Here is a 16,624-nt window from a genome sequence, read left to right as displayed (position 1 = left end):
GTAATTAATTAGTGAAGACAAAATGCTAATAAAAAATGGCACAAAAAATAAAAACTGTTTGTGACCAGTTACAGGACCCCAGACACAGGTGTTAACATGCCTAAGTGTGCAGCTTATTTTGAATATTTAATCCGCTCAGAGACAGGAGATGAAAATGATCTATTTTGGCTTGAAGTGCACATTTATATAACATTAGCGTTAATTAATGTGTGTTGTCCTGGATATATAAACAACAGCACAGTTTATATTTGATTTTTTATTATGCATTCCAATCAAAACGTACCAACACAATATAACATATTTCTATTAAATATTTAAAACGTTACAAAAATGTATGTATATGCTACATAAATTGCACAGTTTCTTCAAGCTGCCTGGTTCCAACTGCTGGTCCTTGACTTTGATTGCCAAGCGCTGCATTTTTTGTGGAGGTGCCTGGTCCACACCTGCATTGTCCTGTTGAAGGAACAGACATATCATGTCACGCTGCAGATTTAATGAGTGATTCTTAGAGAAAATCTTAATACATGTCCCTTCTACAGTTTCAATATGAGGGTTCTATAAACTGAAAATAATATGATACTAGTCATATATTAAATGATTAAAGTGTTTACATTTTTAAATCTGAAAAAAATAGGAGGGAACTTACCAATACTCTCTTCCGGTTCAGCTGGGACCTGGGCTGAAGGCTGCTCTGGTCCAGGTGTGAAGTGCTTATCTTATTCTGGCTCCTCAGTTTAGGGTTCAGCTGCACCTTCTTGTCAGTTTCCACACACATTTTGTTTTGGGGAGGTGGCTGACACACACCTACATTGTCCTGTTGAAGAAACAAACATAATCATTAATGAGTGCTTGTTAGACTTAATCTAAACACATATCTTTCTATAGTTTTGAAATACTAAAACTAAAAGGATTTGAATAGAGGACCTAGAAAACATAAAGCATATTTGAAGTCAATGTTTACATTTTATATATATATCTATATCTATATATGAAGAGTTCAGATGCAAAAGCCTCTAAATGCCATCTGAAATGTTCTTATATAATGATCATTTTTATCAAGCTCGTATATTTAAATTCAATAATTTCACTTAAATGGCTTAATAATAAACCTATTAATTGTCTTTTAAGTGAAATTACTGAACTTAAATATACAAGCTTGATAAAAATGATCATTCTATAAGAAAACTTCAGATGGCATTTAGAGGCTTTTGCATCTGAACTCTTCATATATATATCTATATATATATATATATATATATATATATATATATATATATATATATATATAATATGAAAATAAGCAAAAACAAGAGATGGAAGGGACTTACAGATGCTTCTGTGCTCCTCTTACTCTGACTGGACATGGGTGGTCCAGGATGGGACTGTGCAAAGGGACTTGGTTTCTGCTGCCACAGATGAAACCCAGATGCTCCCTGTGGGGTCCTGGCATGCTCAGACGCTCCCACTGGGGTTCTGTCAGGCAATGGTTTATTGGATTGGGGCTTCTTCTGCACCAGCTCCTTCCTCAGTAGCTCAGAGATCAGATTTCTCTTCCCTGGAACCTTCTCAGGGACAGGTGTTCCCTGTGCACAACAGACAGGCTTCTGCTGCAGCATCTCCTGCTTCAGTGGCTCCAGGATCTTTAGTTTTTCCCTGTTTGCGGTCTTGTCAGGCACGGGTGCTCCCTGAAGAGAAGAAGCTTGAGGCCTCTGCCGCAGCAGCTCCCGTCTCAGAGGCTCAGGAATCTTTAGCTTTTGCCTCTTTGAGATATTGTCAGGCAGTGTTCCCTGAAGAGAAGCTTGAGGCTTCCTCTGCAGTAGCTCTCGTCTCAGTGGCTCAGGGACCTCTAGTTTTTCCCTCTTTGAGGTCTTGTCAGGAATGGGTGCTCCCTGAAGAGAAGAAGCTTGAGGCCTCTGCCGCAGCAGCTCCCGTCTCAGAGGCTCAGGAATCTTTAGCTTTTGCCTCTTTGAGATATTGTCAGGCAGTGTTCCCTGAAGAGAAGCTTGAGGCTTCCTCTGCAGTAGCTCTCGTCTCAGTGGCTCAGGGACCTCTAGTTTTTCCCTCTTTGAGGTCTTGTCAGGAATGGGTGCTCCCTGAAGAGAAGAAGCTTGAGGCCTCTGCCGCAGCAGCTCCCGTCTCAGAGGCTCAGGAATCTTTAGCTTTTGCCTCTTTGAGACATTGTCAGGCAGTGTTCCCTGAAGAGAAGCTTGAGGCTTCAGCTGCAGTAGCTCTCGTCTCAGTAGCTCAGGGACCTCTAGTTTTTCCCTCTTTGAGGTCTTGTCAGGAATGGGTGCTCCTCGAGGAGAGGAAGCTTGAGGCCTCTGCTGCAGTAGCTCCCCTCTCAAAGGCTCAGGGATCTTTAGCTTTTGCCTTTTTGAGATATTGTTAGGCAGTGTTCCCTGAAGAGAAGCTTGAGGCTTCAGCTGCAGTAGCTCTCGTCTCAGTAGCTCAGGGACCTCTAGTTTTTCCTTCTTTGAGGAATGGGTGCTCCTCGAGGAGAAGAAGCTTGAGGCCTCTGCTGCAGCAGCTCCCGTCTCAGAGGCTCAGGGATCTTTGGCCTTTTTAATATGTTGTCAGGCAGTTTTCCCTGAAGAGAAGGAGCTTGAGGCTTCTGCTGCTGCAGCCGCTCCTGCCTAAAGCCTGGAACACACCAAGCCGACGCCGACGCCGACGAACTAGTGGCGACGAAAGCAGACTGCAACGTCGGCTCACGTCGGCAGCGTCTGGGTCCAAATTTGTCCTGACACACCAAGCCGATTCTCAACACCCGACGGCCAACTAGCAGGTCCGTTCTGCGCCTGCGTAAGATGAAATACCTTTCCGTACCAGCAGGTGGCAGTAGTCTGTTTAGTTACTCAAAGCGGAAAACCGGAAGAGCTACAGGGATACAAAACATATACAAAGAAAAGGCATATCAGAATCTCGCTATCTCGCTATCCACAGACGGATTTGTGATATTTCGGAAATGTCTGACACGTTGCAAATGGCACTGGCGTTGTCAGCCCTTGGTATTTTGCTTGTGGAAGAGGAAAGGAAGAATCGGGCGCGAAAAATACGAAGAAAGCGCACTAAATGGGTGAAAGCATGGATTCTCCAGAAACAGGCTCATGGGGCTTTCCCGAACCTGTGTAGAGAGCTGGAAATAGATGAAACCTCCGATTTAAAAAATTTCGCATGGCTTTTTCCTACTCAGTTTAACACGTTAAAGGAACTTATCAGTCCAATTATACAGAGGAGAAACACGAACTACCGGGATTGTATCTCCGTAGCGGAACGTCTGATGATTACACTACGGTTCCTGGCAACAGGTAAGCAAGATAAAGGTTATTCTTTGTTTTAACATTGCAATACAACACCTTTTCAGTTGTGTACATTTTGGTGTATTATTAAGCTTTATAAACTGAAAAGAAATAGATTATTTCGGATGGCAATTGTAGCCTACTTAAAAAGAAACAGCATATACAATATAATAATATGAATATATTATTATATTATATAATAATAATAATTTTCATATGAAAATGCATTAAAAGTGTTTTGTTCTTAATGATTGATTCTTGAAAAGGTGTGGAAAATTGATAATGGAGTTATGTGATTGTAATCTTTGCAGGAGAAAGCTTCAAGAGCCTTTCTTACCAGTTCCGAGTGGGAATGTCTACAATTCAGCAATTCGTTCCTGAAACCTGTGCAGCAATCTACCAGGTCTTAAAAGAGAAATACCTGAAGGTTTGTACACATTTGGACAATGAAACATCCCAAAATGACTACGAGTTATAAAGGGTCTGACAAATAAACCTTTTTTTTTTTTTTTTTTTTTTTACTGTTTTTCAGTGCCCAGACACCGTGGAAGAGTGGCAGCGAGTTGCCATTGGATTCCAGGCTCAGTGGAACTTCCCAAACTGCCTGGGTGCTCTGGATGGGAAGCACATCAACATTCGTCCCCCACCAGGAACTGGATCGACATTTTACAACTACAAGCGTACATTTTCCATTGTTCTAATGGCACTGGTTGACAGCAATTACAGATTCCTTTATGTTGATGTGGGCTGCAATGGGCGCGTTTCAGATGGTGGAGTGTTTGGTGGATGCTCATTACAGGATGCTTTGGAGAAAAGAACATCGAACATACCTGCACCTGCACCACTTCCTGAATCTGACCAGCTGGCCCCTTACTGCATTGTGGCAGATGAGGCATTTCCCTTGAAGGAATACCTCATGAAGCCATATCCGAACCGCAGGCTATCTGTTGAGCAACGCATATTCAACTACAGGCTTTCGCGAGCTCGGAGGGTGGTTGAAAATGCATTTGGCATCCTGGCAAATCGCTTTCGAGTTTTTCTAACTACCATTAATATTCAAAACACTGCCAAAGTGGAGGACATTGTGTTGGCTTGCTGTGCACTGCACAACTTTCTGCGTACAGAGTGCTGTGAAGTATACATGGCAGGAATCGACCAGGAAGGACTAGATCAAGACCCCGGCCTACAGCAGGCCTCTCTGCCACACACAACCAACAGTACAACACATGCCAAACAGCTCAGAGATAACCTGTGCCAGTACTTTAATTCAGACATTGGTGCAGTCCCCTTTCAATGGGACAAAATATAAGTCACAGCAGAACACACACACACACACACACACACACACACACACACACACACACACACACACACACACACACACACACACACACACACACACACTCACAGCAGTACACACACAGCAGAACACACACACACACACACACACACACACACACACACACACACACACACACACACTGACAGCAGAACACTCACAGCAGAACACACACACTCACAGCAGAACACACACACACTCACAGCAGAACACTGACAGCAGAACACACACACACACACACACACACACACACACACACACACACACACACACACACACACACACACACACACACACACACACACACACACACACACACACACACACACTAATAGCAGAACACACACACACACACTGACAGCAGAACACACACACTCACAGCAGAACACACACACACTGACAGCAGAACACACACACACTCACAGCAGAACACTGACAGCAGAACACACACACACACTCACAGCAGAACACACACACACACACTCACAGCAGAACACACACACACACACACACACACTCACAGCAGAACACACACACACACTGACAGCAGAACCCACACACACTGACAGCAGAACACACACACACTCACAGCAGAACACATACACTCACAGCAGAACACACACACTCACAACACTAACATGTTAATGTGGTGTGTTCATGATCGCGTGTGTTGAGTCGCATTGAGAGATCACGTCACACGCGGGTCACGTGACGCTGTGTTTGCTCATGGAGGCGCAGCTTTTCTAATTCAAAATATAATTTTGTATTTTGTAATATTTTTACTTGGATTAAAATGCATGTTGTTTGTGTTGCGAGATTCTCAACTTTCTCTTTTTGTAAACTTCAGTTGCTTAGTCATGATTTGAGCACAGAAGAGCCTCCACACACATACACGTCTAACACTTCTCTATGTGTTTGCAAAGTTCTTTGTATTTTTTGTAGCTGATATTTGATATCATATTTTATCATATGCAGTAATATGCTTGGAGCTGAAATTTTTTGTTTTGTTTTTAACAAAAAAAATTGTTTTATGACGATGGTATGAATTTGCTAAATAAAAGTCAGGATTTTACATCATTGTGTTTTGTGATCTCTTTTTGCATAAAGAATTGTGAATGCAAATACTTTTTTACCCAAAGTCAAAGTGTTTTATTTCCAATGTTCAGAAAAATGGCCAAAAAATTAGCTAGAAGGTAAATGATATAAAATTACCAAAAATAGGAGAGACTTTAAATTCTAAATAGAATTGTGCAAGCACTATAATATAACTATAATATAATTTACAACTGTGCATGTACTTGTACAACTTACAATACTACAAACATGTTTACATTTTTGCAACATAATACATTACAGGTGTGTATACTGATTGACAGATGCATCCAGTGAATGGTTGTGGCCCACTGAATATTTGAAAATACAATCATCAACCTCGTGCTGGAAATGTGGCAGTACAAATTCCGCATTCTGTGTTCTAGATTTTTGCAGAAAGCTGAGATGGCATCATTGGTGTTTTCCTGTGATGCCAACTTTTCCAGAGTTTTGCCGATGGTGCGCATCAAGTATGTGGACTCCTCACTGGAGGATTCATCCTGCATCTTCCTGCGCTTCCCCGGAGGCTTTGGAGTATTTGGTTTCTTTCTCATGGCTGTGGACTCAGCTGTGGATTCAGGCAAGGGTGTACTGGGCCGTAGCTCCGCCTCAATGAAGCTGGGCTCTTCATGGGTGCCAGGCCAGGTGTCACTGATGGTACCATCTGAGGGTGAACAGGAATCACTATCAGCCGAAGGTTCCTTAAAAAAGATAAAAAGATAAAAATCAAAATGCAAATTATGTGATACCATAGATTCACCAATCTGTTCACCAATCACCCATAACAATAACAGGGCAAAGTTAAAACAATACCCTGCAAATTGGTGAAATGGCTCTATTTAGATGCACATTGTGGAAGATAATGTGACAAATGAATTTAACAGCTTGAGTTACTATGTTGAATTACTTGTAAATAGACCCATCTGAACAATCAGTGGCCACTTTAAAAAAGCAAAATGATTCATTTTATTCTGGAAAAAAAAAACATATAGATTTGTTTATTTACCCTGATAGTTAGATTTGAAGTGCTCTCATTCCTTTTTGTGTGAGGCTCTAGAAACTGCAGGCGGTTCAGGATCCATTGCTGCCTGCCAGTCTTCTGAGCTCCAGAACTTCCTGAGGGTCCTTGTTTCTTATAACGCATGTACTGGGTTCGCAATGAATCCCACCGCTTCTTGAGCTCTTTCTCTGAGGGATAAAGTCAAATTTTGTAAGCATTATGCCTAGTTATTTGTCAATTTCATGATTATTTGTAACGCCAACAAATGTTACTTTTTGCTCTACTGGACATATACTAGATGCTAGCACATAATATTATTAAATGCCTGTTTCCATAAACCAAATTATTTTTGGTACACACACACAACTTTAACACGTCATTATTTTAATATGGACTATTTAAAAATAACAAACAAGTTTTCTAAAGACCTCGATTGTCAAAAAGGAAATCTTACCTGATATGACAAGTTTATTTTCGATCTCACGCCACTTTTCAGTTTTCGCCACACGGTTGGCATAAGATTTTTCTGTAATGTCATACAAGGCCGGCCTTTCCTGGATCATGCTGATCAATGCGTCTTCACTTGCCTCGTTCCAGACAGCCATATCTTTTTAAAAATAATCACGAATAATATTCACGAGAAATAAGAAAAGCACGTATGTCCCACGTTGACTTCATTGTTTACTTGCTTCGTCACCTCCGTTTTTTTCTTCTAGAGCACTGGTTCGCTGGCTGAACAGCCAATCAGAATGATTAGATGGCCCGACTGACTGACAAGCCCCGACGCCGATTCAACATGTTGAATCGGCCGTTACAAAGCCGACGAGGACCAATTTCAGCCGACGGTGCGGAACACACCGAGAAGATTTAGTCGGCCGACGCATGGAAACTGCCCGACGGCCGACCGTCGGCTTGGTGTGTTCCAGGCTTAAGAAGCTCAGAGATATTTAGTTTTTGCCTATCTGGGACCTTTTCTGGCATGGGTGCTCGATGTGAGGAACATGCGAGCACCTTTGGGGCAGGCACAGGTGGTCTCCGTAGAGACTGGGGCACAGGTGCTCCCCGTGGAGACCCAGTGGGCACAGGTGCTTTCTGTGGGGACTCGACAGCCACTGGTGCTTCCTGTGGCTTTTTCTGCCTCCACTTTCTCTGCTGTTCTGTGGATTTCAGTGTTGTATCTGAGTTCAGGGCCTTCTCAGATGCATCCTTGAAGGCCAGGGATGAGGTGAGGTTCAACTTCTTAGAACTGGCATGCACAGTTGATTCCTGTTGGGACCTGGTGGGCACAGGTGCTCCCTCTGCCTTGTTCTGCTTCATGGACTTCAGGGATGTGGGGCATGGAGTTTCTCCTGCCTCCACTGTTCCCCACCACAGCCCTGAGGTGAGGTCCCCATACTCAGGCTCCTCAGAGATGGGATGTGAAACCTCCATTATTGCCCACCACTCCCCTGCAGCAAGGGCCATGGTGAGCTCATCTGAGAGTTCAGGACATAAGGACTGCTCTGCACTCTCAGGACAACCGATGGGAAAGGTTGACATACTCATATTGATTTGGATTTGATGATGATCTAAAGAACTGAACAATACTGCCTTTGTGCAATCTCTATATGTAAAACACTGTGAAAGACAGAGAAATGGAAGAGATGAGTTGAGTAAACACATACAAACATGGAAACTGTTTGTCTTAGTTATCAAAATACTCGAAAAAAGAAATGTTCTACAGTGTATGCCCATGGCTGTCAATCAGAAGAGACAAGGGAGTCCAGTCAAAGAGCCTCCTTAAAATCTTTTCAAAATGAACAATTAAGCTGAAAAGGTTAAGCTATATATATATATATTTTTTTAATCAATTTAACTACTAATGTGGATAACTAAGATGCTAAGATCATATTAAAGGAGTGGTGGAGTTCCAAAGACAAGATAACGTCTATGGAGCTCTCCATTTATGAATATTATAATGGTCATAGTCTGTATTTGTTGATTTAATGTGTTTTGTTGATTGAGATAATAATGTGTCATTAAATATCAAGAATATAGGAGGATATCATCTGTGTATGGGAGCGTATCAACAAATAGCTAACGTTAGTATATTAAAAACATCAAACCCAATTTACATATTAGCCTCCCCAAAATGTTCCACACAAATTACCACTGTATAGCATGCCTATTCATGTATCTGCATCGAGTCAATAACATTCTATTGTTTAAGTAGATTCTAATCTGAGTAATACTAATATAAAAATTCAAATCTCCAAACCTTGAATGAAAAGCATACTTACGATCACTCGCCGACTCGCTACAAAAGGCAAGATTCCTCTGCACGTTCGTTCTACAGATCCCTATGACGTCACAATGGTGATGTCATAGGCTCAATTAACTCAAGTGTTTGTGAGTGACGTCAAATCTAGGCTGTTTAGATTCAACTGACATGCAATACAAATACAAAGAGTGACTAATAATTTGTATTCCATTGTTCTTAAACATATCTGTTTTATCCTTGTAGTGAAGTTTATGACCATTTTTTTTTTCTTGTACATAGCTATGCTGAATAATTCTCAAAATTAACAGCTTCTTATATATATATATATATATATATATTTTTTTTTTTTTTTTTTGATAAGTTGCATAATTATTATCTCTATCAGTTTTCTTGTGTATTTCTGTGGTGTTCACGTGTTTATGCTTTAAGTGATTATTTTCAGATTTATATTCGATTTATGATTATTTTATTATCATTACTGTTTTCATCTAAATGCTTGTTGCAAATATTTTGGGTTGTATAATACGCGTTGCTTCAAATTAATACAATATATTATTGTAGCTGGAGAAGGATGTGTGTGATTGGTTATACGTGCATGTTCGCGTCTTTACGTATATTTGTATAGGGAGTTCTACGCGATACACTTCATTCTCGATAAGCAACGGTGAAGGGGCATCGCTTGAACGTGTAGCCTATTCATATTAATATCGTCTTTTACAGGTATAAAATAAAATGCACGCCATCATTGTAGACTTCTTCACATTAATTGTTTTCCGATGTATATGAGCGTGTTATGTCTGTAAACTCTATTTAGTGTTAACGATCGGTGCCGCCGTTAGTGTAAATTACTCTGGTGATGCGGAGATAAAATACAGATTATGTAGTGGTATTGTATTGTGTTTCATGTAATCTTTTATTCATTTATTCTTTGTTAGGATTTTATTTCGTGCTGATTCACTGATAGTGTGAGTATATGACGTCATGTAGTCGAGTGAACTTGGATGTAGGGTAGACTGAGTACAGTTGAGACACTTTTTGCGTTTTGATTTTTCACACAAAAATAGATACTGAAAAGAAGTGAATTTCCACATGACATGCCACATGACATTTCATTAGCTTGTAGACTAAGATATTATCAATCAATAATACCCACAAGTAGTTTATATTTTCCACAATTAGCTCATAAAAATAAGGTGCTTTTTGTCTCAACCTTGTCTCAACTGTACCCATATGTGGTACAGTTGAGACAGTGTATGGTACAGTTGAGACACCCATTTTTAATGATGTAAAGGTAACTAACCATTCATTGTAAATATAAAAAATAAAGAGAAATAAAGAAAATAACAATTGGGCAAAATTTTAGTTTATTCATCCATTTATATTCATTCATTTTATTTAAATTTGCACTGGTTAAAATGTATAAAGCAGGAACAAGATATTAAACAATATTTATTAATAATACACAGTTTAAATATCACAAATATGACATTTGTATTTTTATTTGCGTCCTATATTGGCTAATTACGACGTTTAACCTGTTAACATAACACTGAACAACTAAACAGTGTGTTTCCTAATAGAACTCTATCGGGGGTTGATACACGTGTGTCTCAACTATCCCCCGCTGGCCACCTCACACATTTCTCTAGATTTTGCAATTACCTTGCACGACACAATACCATGAAATATGCCAGTTTTTAGAGCACAGAATAACGTTTGTGGTGATACCAGTTACGTTTAACAGTCATATAGGGATAATAAGCTATTCATTGTGGAGAGTGCATGGTGAAGTGAACGTCCTTTAGAAAAAAAACTTTTCCCTATATCTTCAGATCGGAGATGCGTCCATTGTTCAAATTTCCCACGATCAAAGAGGACACTAATACGCATGTGCACAGCAAAAATCACAACTTGTGCTTGCTGCGAACGCAAGTTATTTAAGGTGTCTCAACACTGTACCTATGTCTCAACTGTACCCAGTCTACCCTACATACATGGCATGAATGACATTTTAGTGTTTACATTACCAGTAATGTAAAGCTGTGTTGAAAAGTATGAGGCTGCACTTGTTAATGTATATAATTTATTTCCATTAATTAATCGTTCCATAATAGCAGATAATACCGTGCAGGGGTTTGTGGAGTTCATTCAATTCCAGCTAACTTTGTTATACATTTGTACATGTAGTATAATACTTTGCCATGATTTTTTCCCCATCTCTTCAGTGAGTGTGCACACCTAGCAGAGAAGAGAGAACACACTTTTTGAATGTATGATAGATAGGCTAATAGCACATCACATTTGGGAGCACAGAAAGATTCAGTTAAGCACATTTCTGTTGCACTGTTCATACTGAATGCATTTTAATGGTGTCAAATGATCAATTAATCGCGATTAATCTCATCGAACATAAAAGTTTTTGTTTACATATTACATGTGTGTGTATATATATATAATTATATTTAAATATATTAGATATATGTCTCTGTGTGTGTCTGTGTATATACATTGTATATACTATATACATGTGTGTGTGTATACAGTACATAAAATAGGCCTAAATATTTGAAATAGTTCATTTGTCTGTCAGATACTAATAGGAATTTAAACTTTAAATTGAAATGAATAAAAATGTGATTGAAATTAAACAACATAGTTAACAATCTAACAATCAATCAAACAAACAAATAAATAAATACATTTTACAGTGCACTACTATGGTGAGCATAAAAAAAAATATATATATATAATGTAACTTAGAAACGAAGTGTAGATTTCTTCTTATTTCTTCTTAAAAGTATATTATTTTTTTCAGTGTATAAATTGGGTGTTTATAAAAGATAGATGCCTTTTGAATTTTAGGATGGGGGTCCCTCATATTTGGAAACTGTTAGCCATCAACCTTTACCGCCCATTGAAGCGGATGGAGGATCTGCGCATGCGTAGTCACATCACAGTGGAGTATCTTATGGCGTGAGCGGAGGAGGAGCGGGCCCACGCATGCGCACAACCGGCAGGATTCTGTCCCTCCATGACATCCAGCGGGACTGACTGCTGCTGTTGCGCACACGGAAAGAGGAGTGTTCGTCAAATACATGATCCTCCTAATCCCTCAACGCTCCTCAAGCTCCAGGACTGATAGATAATAACGCGTTCGAGTGGAATCCGCAGGCCTAAAGGACACAGATACGGATATCACGGCGGCTCGGTGACTGCAATTGATTGGGATTTTTCGAGGATGAGGCTGATCAAGACCACACATGCGGATGGAGGACAGAAGCGCGAGCTGCCTCCTCCATTCAGGAACCCGTTCGTGCATGACTTACGATTCACGTCCGTCCAGAAGCTCCAGGTATGTGTTGCGTTTGTGTGTGTGCTGATGTGGATGGGGATGTAGGCCATGAGATGTTCCTCTCTGGCCTGCTCAGATGAGTTTCCTTCCTGTGCTACATGTTGCACTCAGTCTCGAGGAGCCTATCAGCATTCAGGAATCATGCATGTTCAGCTGCAGCAGAAGCGCTCTTCAGCACACGTGAGGCTACAACGGGCTTTTGTTTTATTAGCTGATCTGCGCCATCAGCTGGAGTTTATAACATGCCAGTGTGTGTAACATCCATCATACGTCATATCACTTAGAAAAGTATCTATCTATCGTTCTGTCTGTGTATTGTTTTATCTATCTATCTATCTATCTATCTATCTATCTATCTATCTATCTATCTATCTATCTATCTATCTATCTATCTATCTATCTATCTATCTGTGTGTGTGTGTGTGTGTGTGTGTGTGTGTGGAGAGATGGCAGCTGCTTGACAGATAATCAGCTTTGCAGGGTGAAGAAGTCCATGTGTGTTCATGGAGGTCTCTATCAATAAACTACAAGTTGCAGTTTTTTTTAAGCAATGATCACTAGTTAAAATGTTGCATGTTGCATAAAACTCATATTCATGAGTGAAAAGTTGAAGTGGAACATGAATGAGAGGATGTCTTCAGTATTTTGGTCAGCAGGACCGGAGCCACATGAACTAAAGCTGATGATCATGTTTTTCCAGCGGGATCTGAGATGATCCAAAGATCTTCTTTAGCTTCAATGGAAGAAAGAAAATCTCACTCACTGTACAAAGAGGCACATGATCGGTGACTCATTTGTTTGTTGATTATGGGGCTATCAGTTTTAAATGGGTGGTTCTTCTCGATTTTCATCTTAAAATCATAAAACATTTTAATTCAAGTTTTAAATGAGAGAGCTTTCAGTGTAGTTTCAGACTCTTGGATGTAAAGATAAGTTCCTGAATTCAAACAAATGCTGTATTTATAATCAGACTCCCTAAAATTATACATATCCCTGATTTATATGATCAGAACTCCCTACCTTTCCAAGAATGAGGGTATACAGAAAAAAAAGAAAAAGACTAGTTATTTATCTCATGGTAATGTGTGAGTTCAGTCGCCCTGTATGCATCAGCACATGTAAAGGTGTGTGACAAGCAGTCTTTTCAGGGACTGCCAAGCAATTAACATGGGCTGAATTGACCTCTCCAGGATCCTTTAGCATCTCAGTGCTGAAGGCATTTGTTCTCGGATCTATGCCTCTGAAATCCTTTAATTCTTCAGCTCTCCAATTAAACGAGAGATCTTGAAGCCTCAGGTAGTTGGCCATTCAAGACAAAAGTTTCTTATTTTGTCAGACTCAGACACCAACTTTGAATAATCAGTCTCATTCTCAGTTTTCACGCTTGCTTTGTTTTTATCTGTCAGGAACGTTTTTTTACACTTCATATTTTTTTAGTGATGTAACTGATATCACAAGAACTTCTGTGGTCAGAGCTCTTTTAGTCTTGTCATGTGCAGATTCTTGGCTTTTCTTGCTTGTAGTGAATGATATCCCATGAATTATTCCAGTGAAATGCACATGAAATCTCTCTTAGCTTTTCTGTCTTGTACAGCGAACAATATCCCATGAATTATTCCACATGAAATCTCTGCTTTCTCCTCACTTGGACTGTTTTCACAAGGGCAACTTTAAAACTTCACCTTCATCCCATTTCTTCACTTCTAATCCCTATTAGCATCCTTTCCTGTGAGAATGTTTCTAGAGTAGGGAAATATAATTGTCAAGATACTATGACTGGAAGCATTTTGAATGATCCAACAGTGTTATCTTAAGTAGTTCAAGTCTTCTGTGTTATTTTTGTGTTGGACAGACTCCTCCTGAGACCCTGTCATTCATTCAGAGATTGTCTCAGGCTTGTCTAGTAATGCGTCATTTCAGTTTATAACCACAGATTTATATGTTTTCAGACAGTTGAAAACCAGTATGTTTGAAAAGCAATAAATCTGCACTGGCTTGGGTATTATGACTTTTGTGTAGATGTCAGTGTTTAAATTAAAACAACATCATCACATGTTAAGTATACAGTTATTGCTTATGTAATGATTGTGTTAGTATACGGCCCACTTGTTTCTCAAAAGGTTTTTAAGTGAACGTCACGTGGAGCCATTAGTAGCACAAACACATATTTTTTGTCCACGCTGGGTGTAATTATGTGCTTTTGTACTGCTTACTCAGCTTTGTGGAATGTGTGCGTAAAATTATTATGTGAATTTAAATAGCTCTCGGCTCCTTGAGGAATCTCTATGATATAATGGTAATGTTTACAAATGGTATCAGTGCATTCGATTTTTTCCTGCAGAAGCAATTGCGTTCTGTGTCCTAATCTTTATTACCTCTGTCATCAATCCGTGTTTTAAGTGCTAATTTAAAGCGTGTTTTCCCAAGATGTTCAATTTTTTTTTTAACTCTTTCCCCGCCAGCGTTTTTGAAAAAAGTTGCCAGCCACCGCCAGCATTTTTGATCAATTTTACAAAAGTTTCATGGCCCCCAGAATATTTTGTTGTGTGAATATTTTAATATCCAATAGGCCTATATCAAAAGAAAGAAGCCCCTCTGCTTTTAAACAAAAAAACCTGTTTTATTCTAGCTTCATCCTTTTTTCTTTTTTTTCTTTCTTTTTAAAAACAACAACTCTTGAATGTGGGTAAGTTTCATGAAATTGTTTTAAAAAAAATTTAGCAAAAAGCTGAGAAAATTGCGTTTCTGTCAAAGACTCTCAATATGTTCTATTTCTCTTCCCTTTTGCATTTCACCTCTATTTTAGCTTGTGTAACGATCTAGCAATACATTAAACTTGAAATTGTGGATGTTTCTCAATTGTGAATCACTTTGGATAAGTGTTTGCTAAATGAACTAATGTAGTCATAGTGTTTTATAATTTTCTTTAAGAGTGTGTGGGGAGAGGACCATTTCTTAGGTCTGTTCGATTCCGGGTTTTTTGGAGTCGACTCCGATTCCTGAGTCGACTCCAGTACTGGATGGGACATTCTGATCGACAAATCTGTTTTTTATAACAGTAAATGCTCTTTTGTTATATGTTATATGATGTTATATGTGACCCTGGATCACAAAACCAGTCTATAAGTTCGTTGCACGGGTATATTTGTGGTAATAGCCAACAAAACATTGTATGGGTCAAAATTATTGATTTTTCTTTTATGCCAAAAATCATTAGGATATTAAAGGAACACTCCACCGTTTTTTTAAATAGGGCTTATTCACTTTCTTTCCTACATTTAGATAGGTGGGCAAATGAATTTTTGTCTCAGTGCATGCATTGTTTTAGTTTGACAGGGTCGGCGCTAGCTTAGCTTAGCACAATGAATGGAATCCTTTGTTGCCAGCTAGCATGTCCTGAGTAAAAGTGATATAAAAATTTTTAAAAACCCACCTAATTACTTCTTGTGGCCTGCGTATTCACAACAAGTACAAATAGTGATGCAGATTAACACTAGACGATTTCCTAGGCAGATATTGACTTATATATTAAGGACTATATTAGGGGGAAGCACAGGCGAAGCACTGCTACTTGGGCGTGATATCTCTGCGCCCAAGTAGCAGTGCTTCACCTGTGCTTTCCCCTAATATAGTCCCAAGTCAATATCTGCATAGGAAATCGTCTAGTGTTAATCTGCATCGCTATTTGTACTTGTTGTGAATATGCAGGCCACAAGAAGTAATTAGGTGGGTTTTTAAAAATTTTTATATCACTTTTACTCAGGACATGCTAGCTGGCAACAAAGGATTCCATTCATTATGCTAAGCTAAGCTAGCGCCGACCCTGTCAAACTAAAACAATGCATGCACTGAGACAAAAATGCATTTGCCCACCTATCTAAATGTAGGAAAGAAGGTGAATAAGCCCTATTTCAAAAAACGGTGGAGTGTTCCTTTAAGTAAAGATCATGTTCCATGAAGATATTTTGTCCATTTCCTACCGTAAATATATAAAACATTTATTTTTGTGAGTGAATGCAGCACAATCGCGAACATAAATGGACAACTTTAAAGGCGATTATCTCAATGTTTAGAGAGATGTTTTTGCACCCTCAGATTCCAGATTTTCAAATAGTTGTATCTCGGCCAAATATTGTCCTATCCTAACAAACCATACATCAATGAAAATCTTATTTATTCAGCTTTCAGGTGATGTATAAATCTCAATAAAAAAATAAAAAAGACCCATGTGACTGGTTTTGTGGTCCAGGGTCACATATTGTGTTATGTTTATCAAAAT

At 39.3% G+C, this 16,624-nt stretch overlaps 3 protein-coding genes and 1 long non-coding RNA gene across 4 annotated transcripts in view; 2 read left to right on the top strand and 2 right to left on the bottom strand.

Moving 5' to 3' along the window:
* The window catches only part of LOC309484259, a 159,585-nt gene that overhangs the window by 121,960 nt on the left and 21,001 nt on the right, over nucleotides 1-16,624 (bottom strand). The window lies entirely within an intron of this gene.
* On the top strand, nucleotides 2,670-5,701 carry LOC309483686 (uncharacterized protein). Its single transcript, XM_082149618.1, has 3 exons — nucleotides 2,670-3,311; nucleotides 3,614-3,729; nucleotides 3,835-5,701. The coding sequence occupies exons 1-3, from the start codon at nucleotides 2,969-2,971 to the stop codon at nucleotides 4,609-4,611; spliced, it is 1,236 nt and encodes a 411-aa protein (XP_082005744.1). The 5' UTR covers nucleotides 2,670-2,968; the 3' UTR covers nucleotides 4,612-5,701.
* LOC309483583 (uncharacterized protein) lies at nucleotides 5,808-7,670 on the bottom strand. Its single transcript, XM_082149477.1, has 3 exons — nucleotides 7,188-7,670; nucleotides 6,740-6,921; nucleotides 5,808-6,434 (listed from the first exon to the last, which is right to left on the bottom strand). The coding sequence occupies exons 1-3, from the start codon at nucleotides 7,336-7,338 to the stop codon at nucleotides 5,949-5,951; spliced, it is 819 nt and encodes a 272-aa protein (XP_082005603.1). The 5' UTR covers nucleotides 7,339-7,670; the 3' UTR covers nucleotides 5,808-5,948.
* LOC309484140 (lysophosphatidylcholine acyltransferase 1) overlaps nucleotides 11,800-16,624 on the top strand; it is a 61,313-nt gene continuing 56,488 nt past the window's right edge. Inside the window, exon 1 of the mRNA XM_082150378.1 lies at nucleotides 11,800-12,345. Coding sequence (XP_082006504.1) covers nucleotides 12,232-12,345 — 114 coding nt within the window. The 5' untranslated portion in view covers nucleotides 11,800-12,231. The remainder of the gene's footprint in view (nucleotides 12,346-16,624) is intronic.

Source organism: Leuciscus leuciscus (genome assembly GCF_965113295.1).
Source record: "Leuciscus leuciscus genome assembly, chromosome: 20".
Taxonomy (NCBI): Eukaryota; Metazoa; Chordata; class Actinopteri; order Cypriniformes; family Leuciscidae; genus Leuciscus; species Leuciscus leuciscus.
Note: the sequence above shows the minus strand (reverse complement) of the source record. Positions and strands in the feature narration are given on the sequence as shown.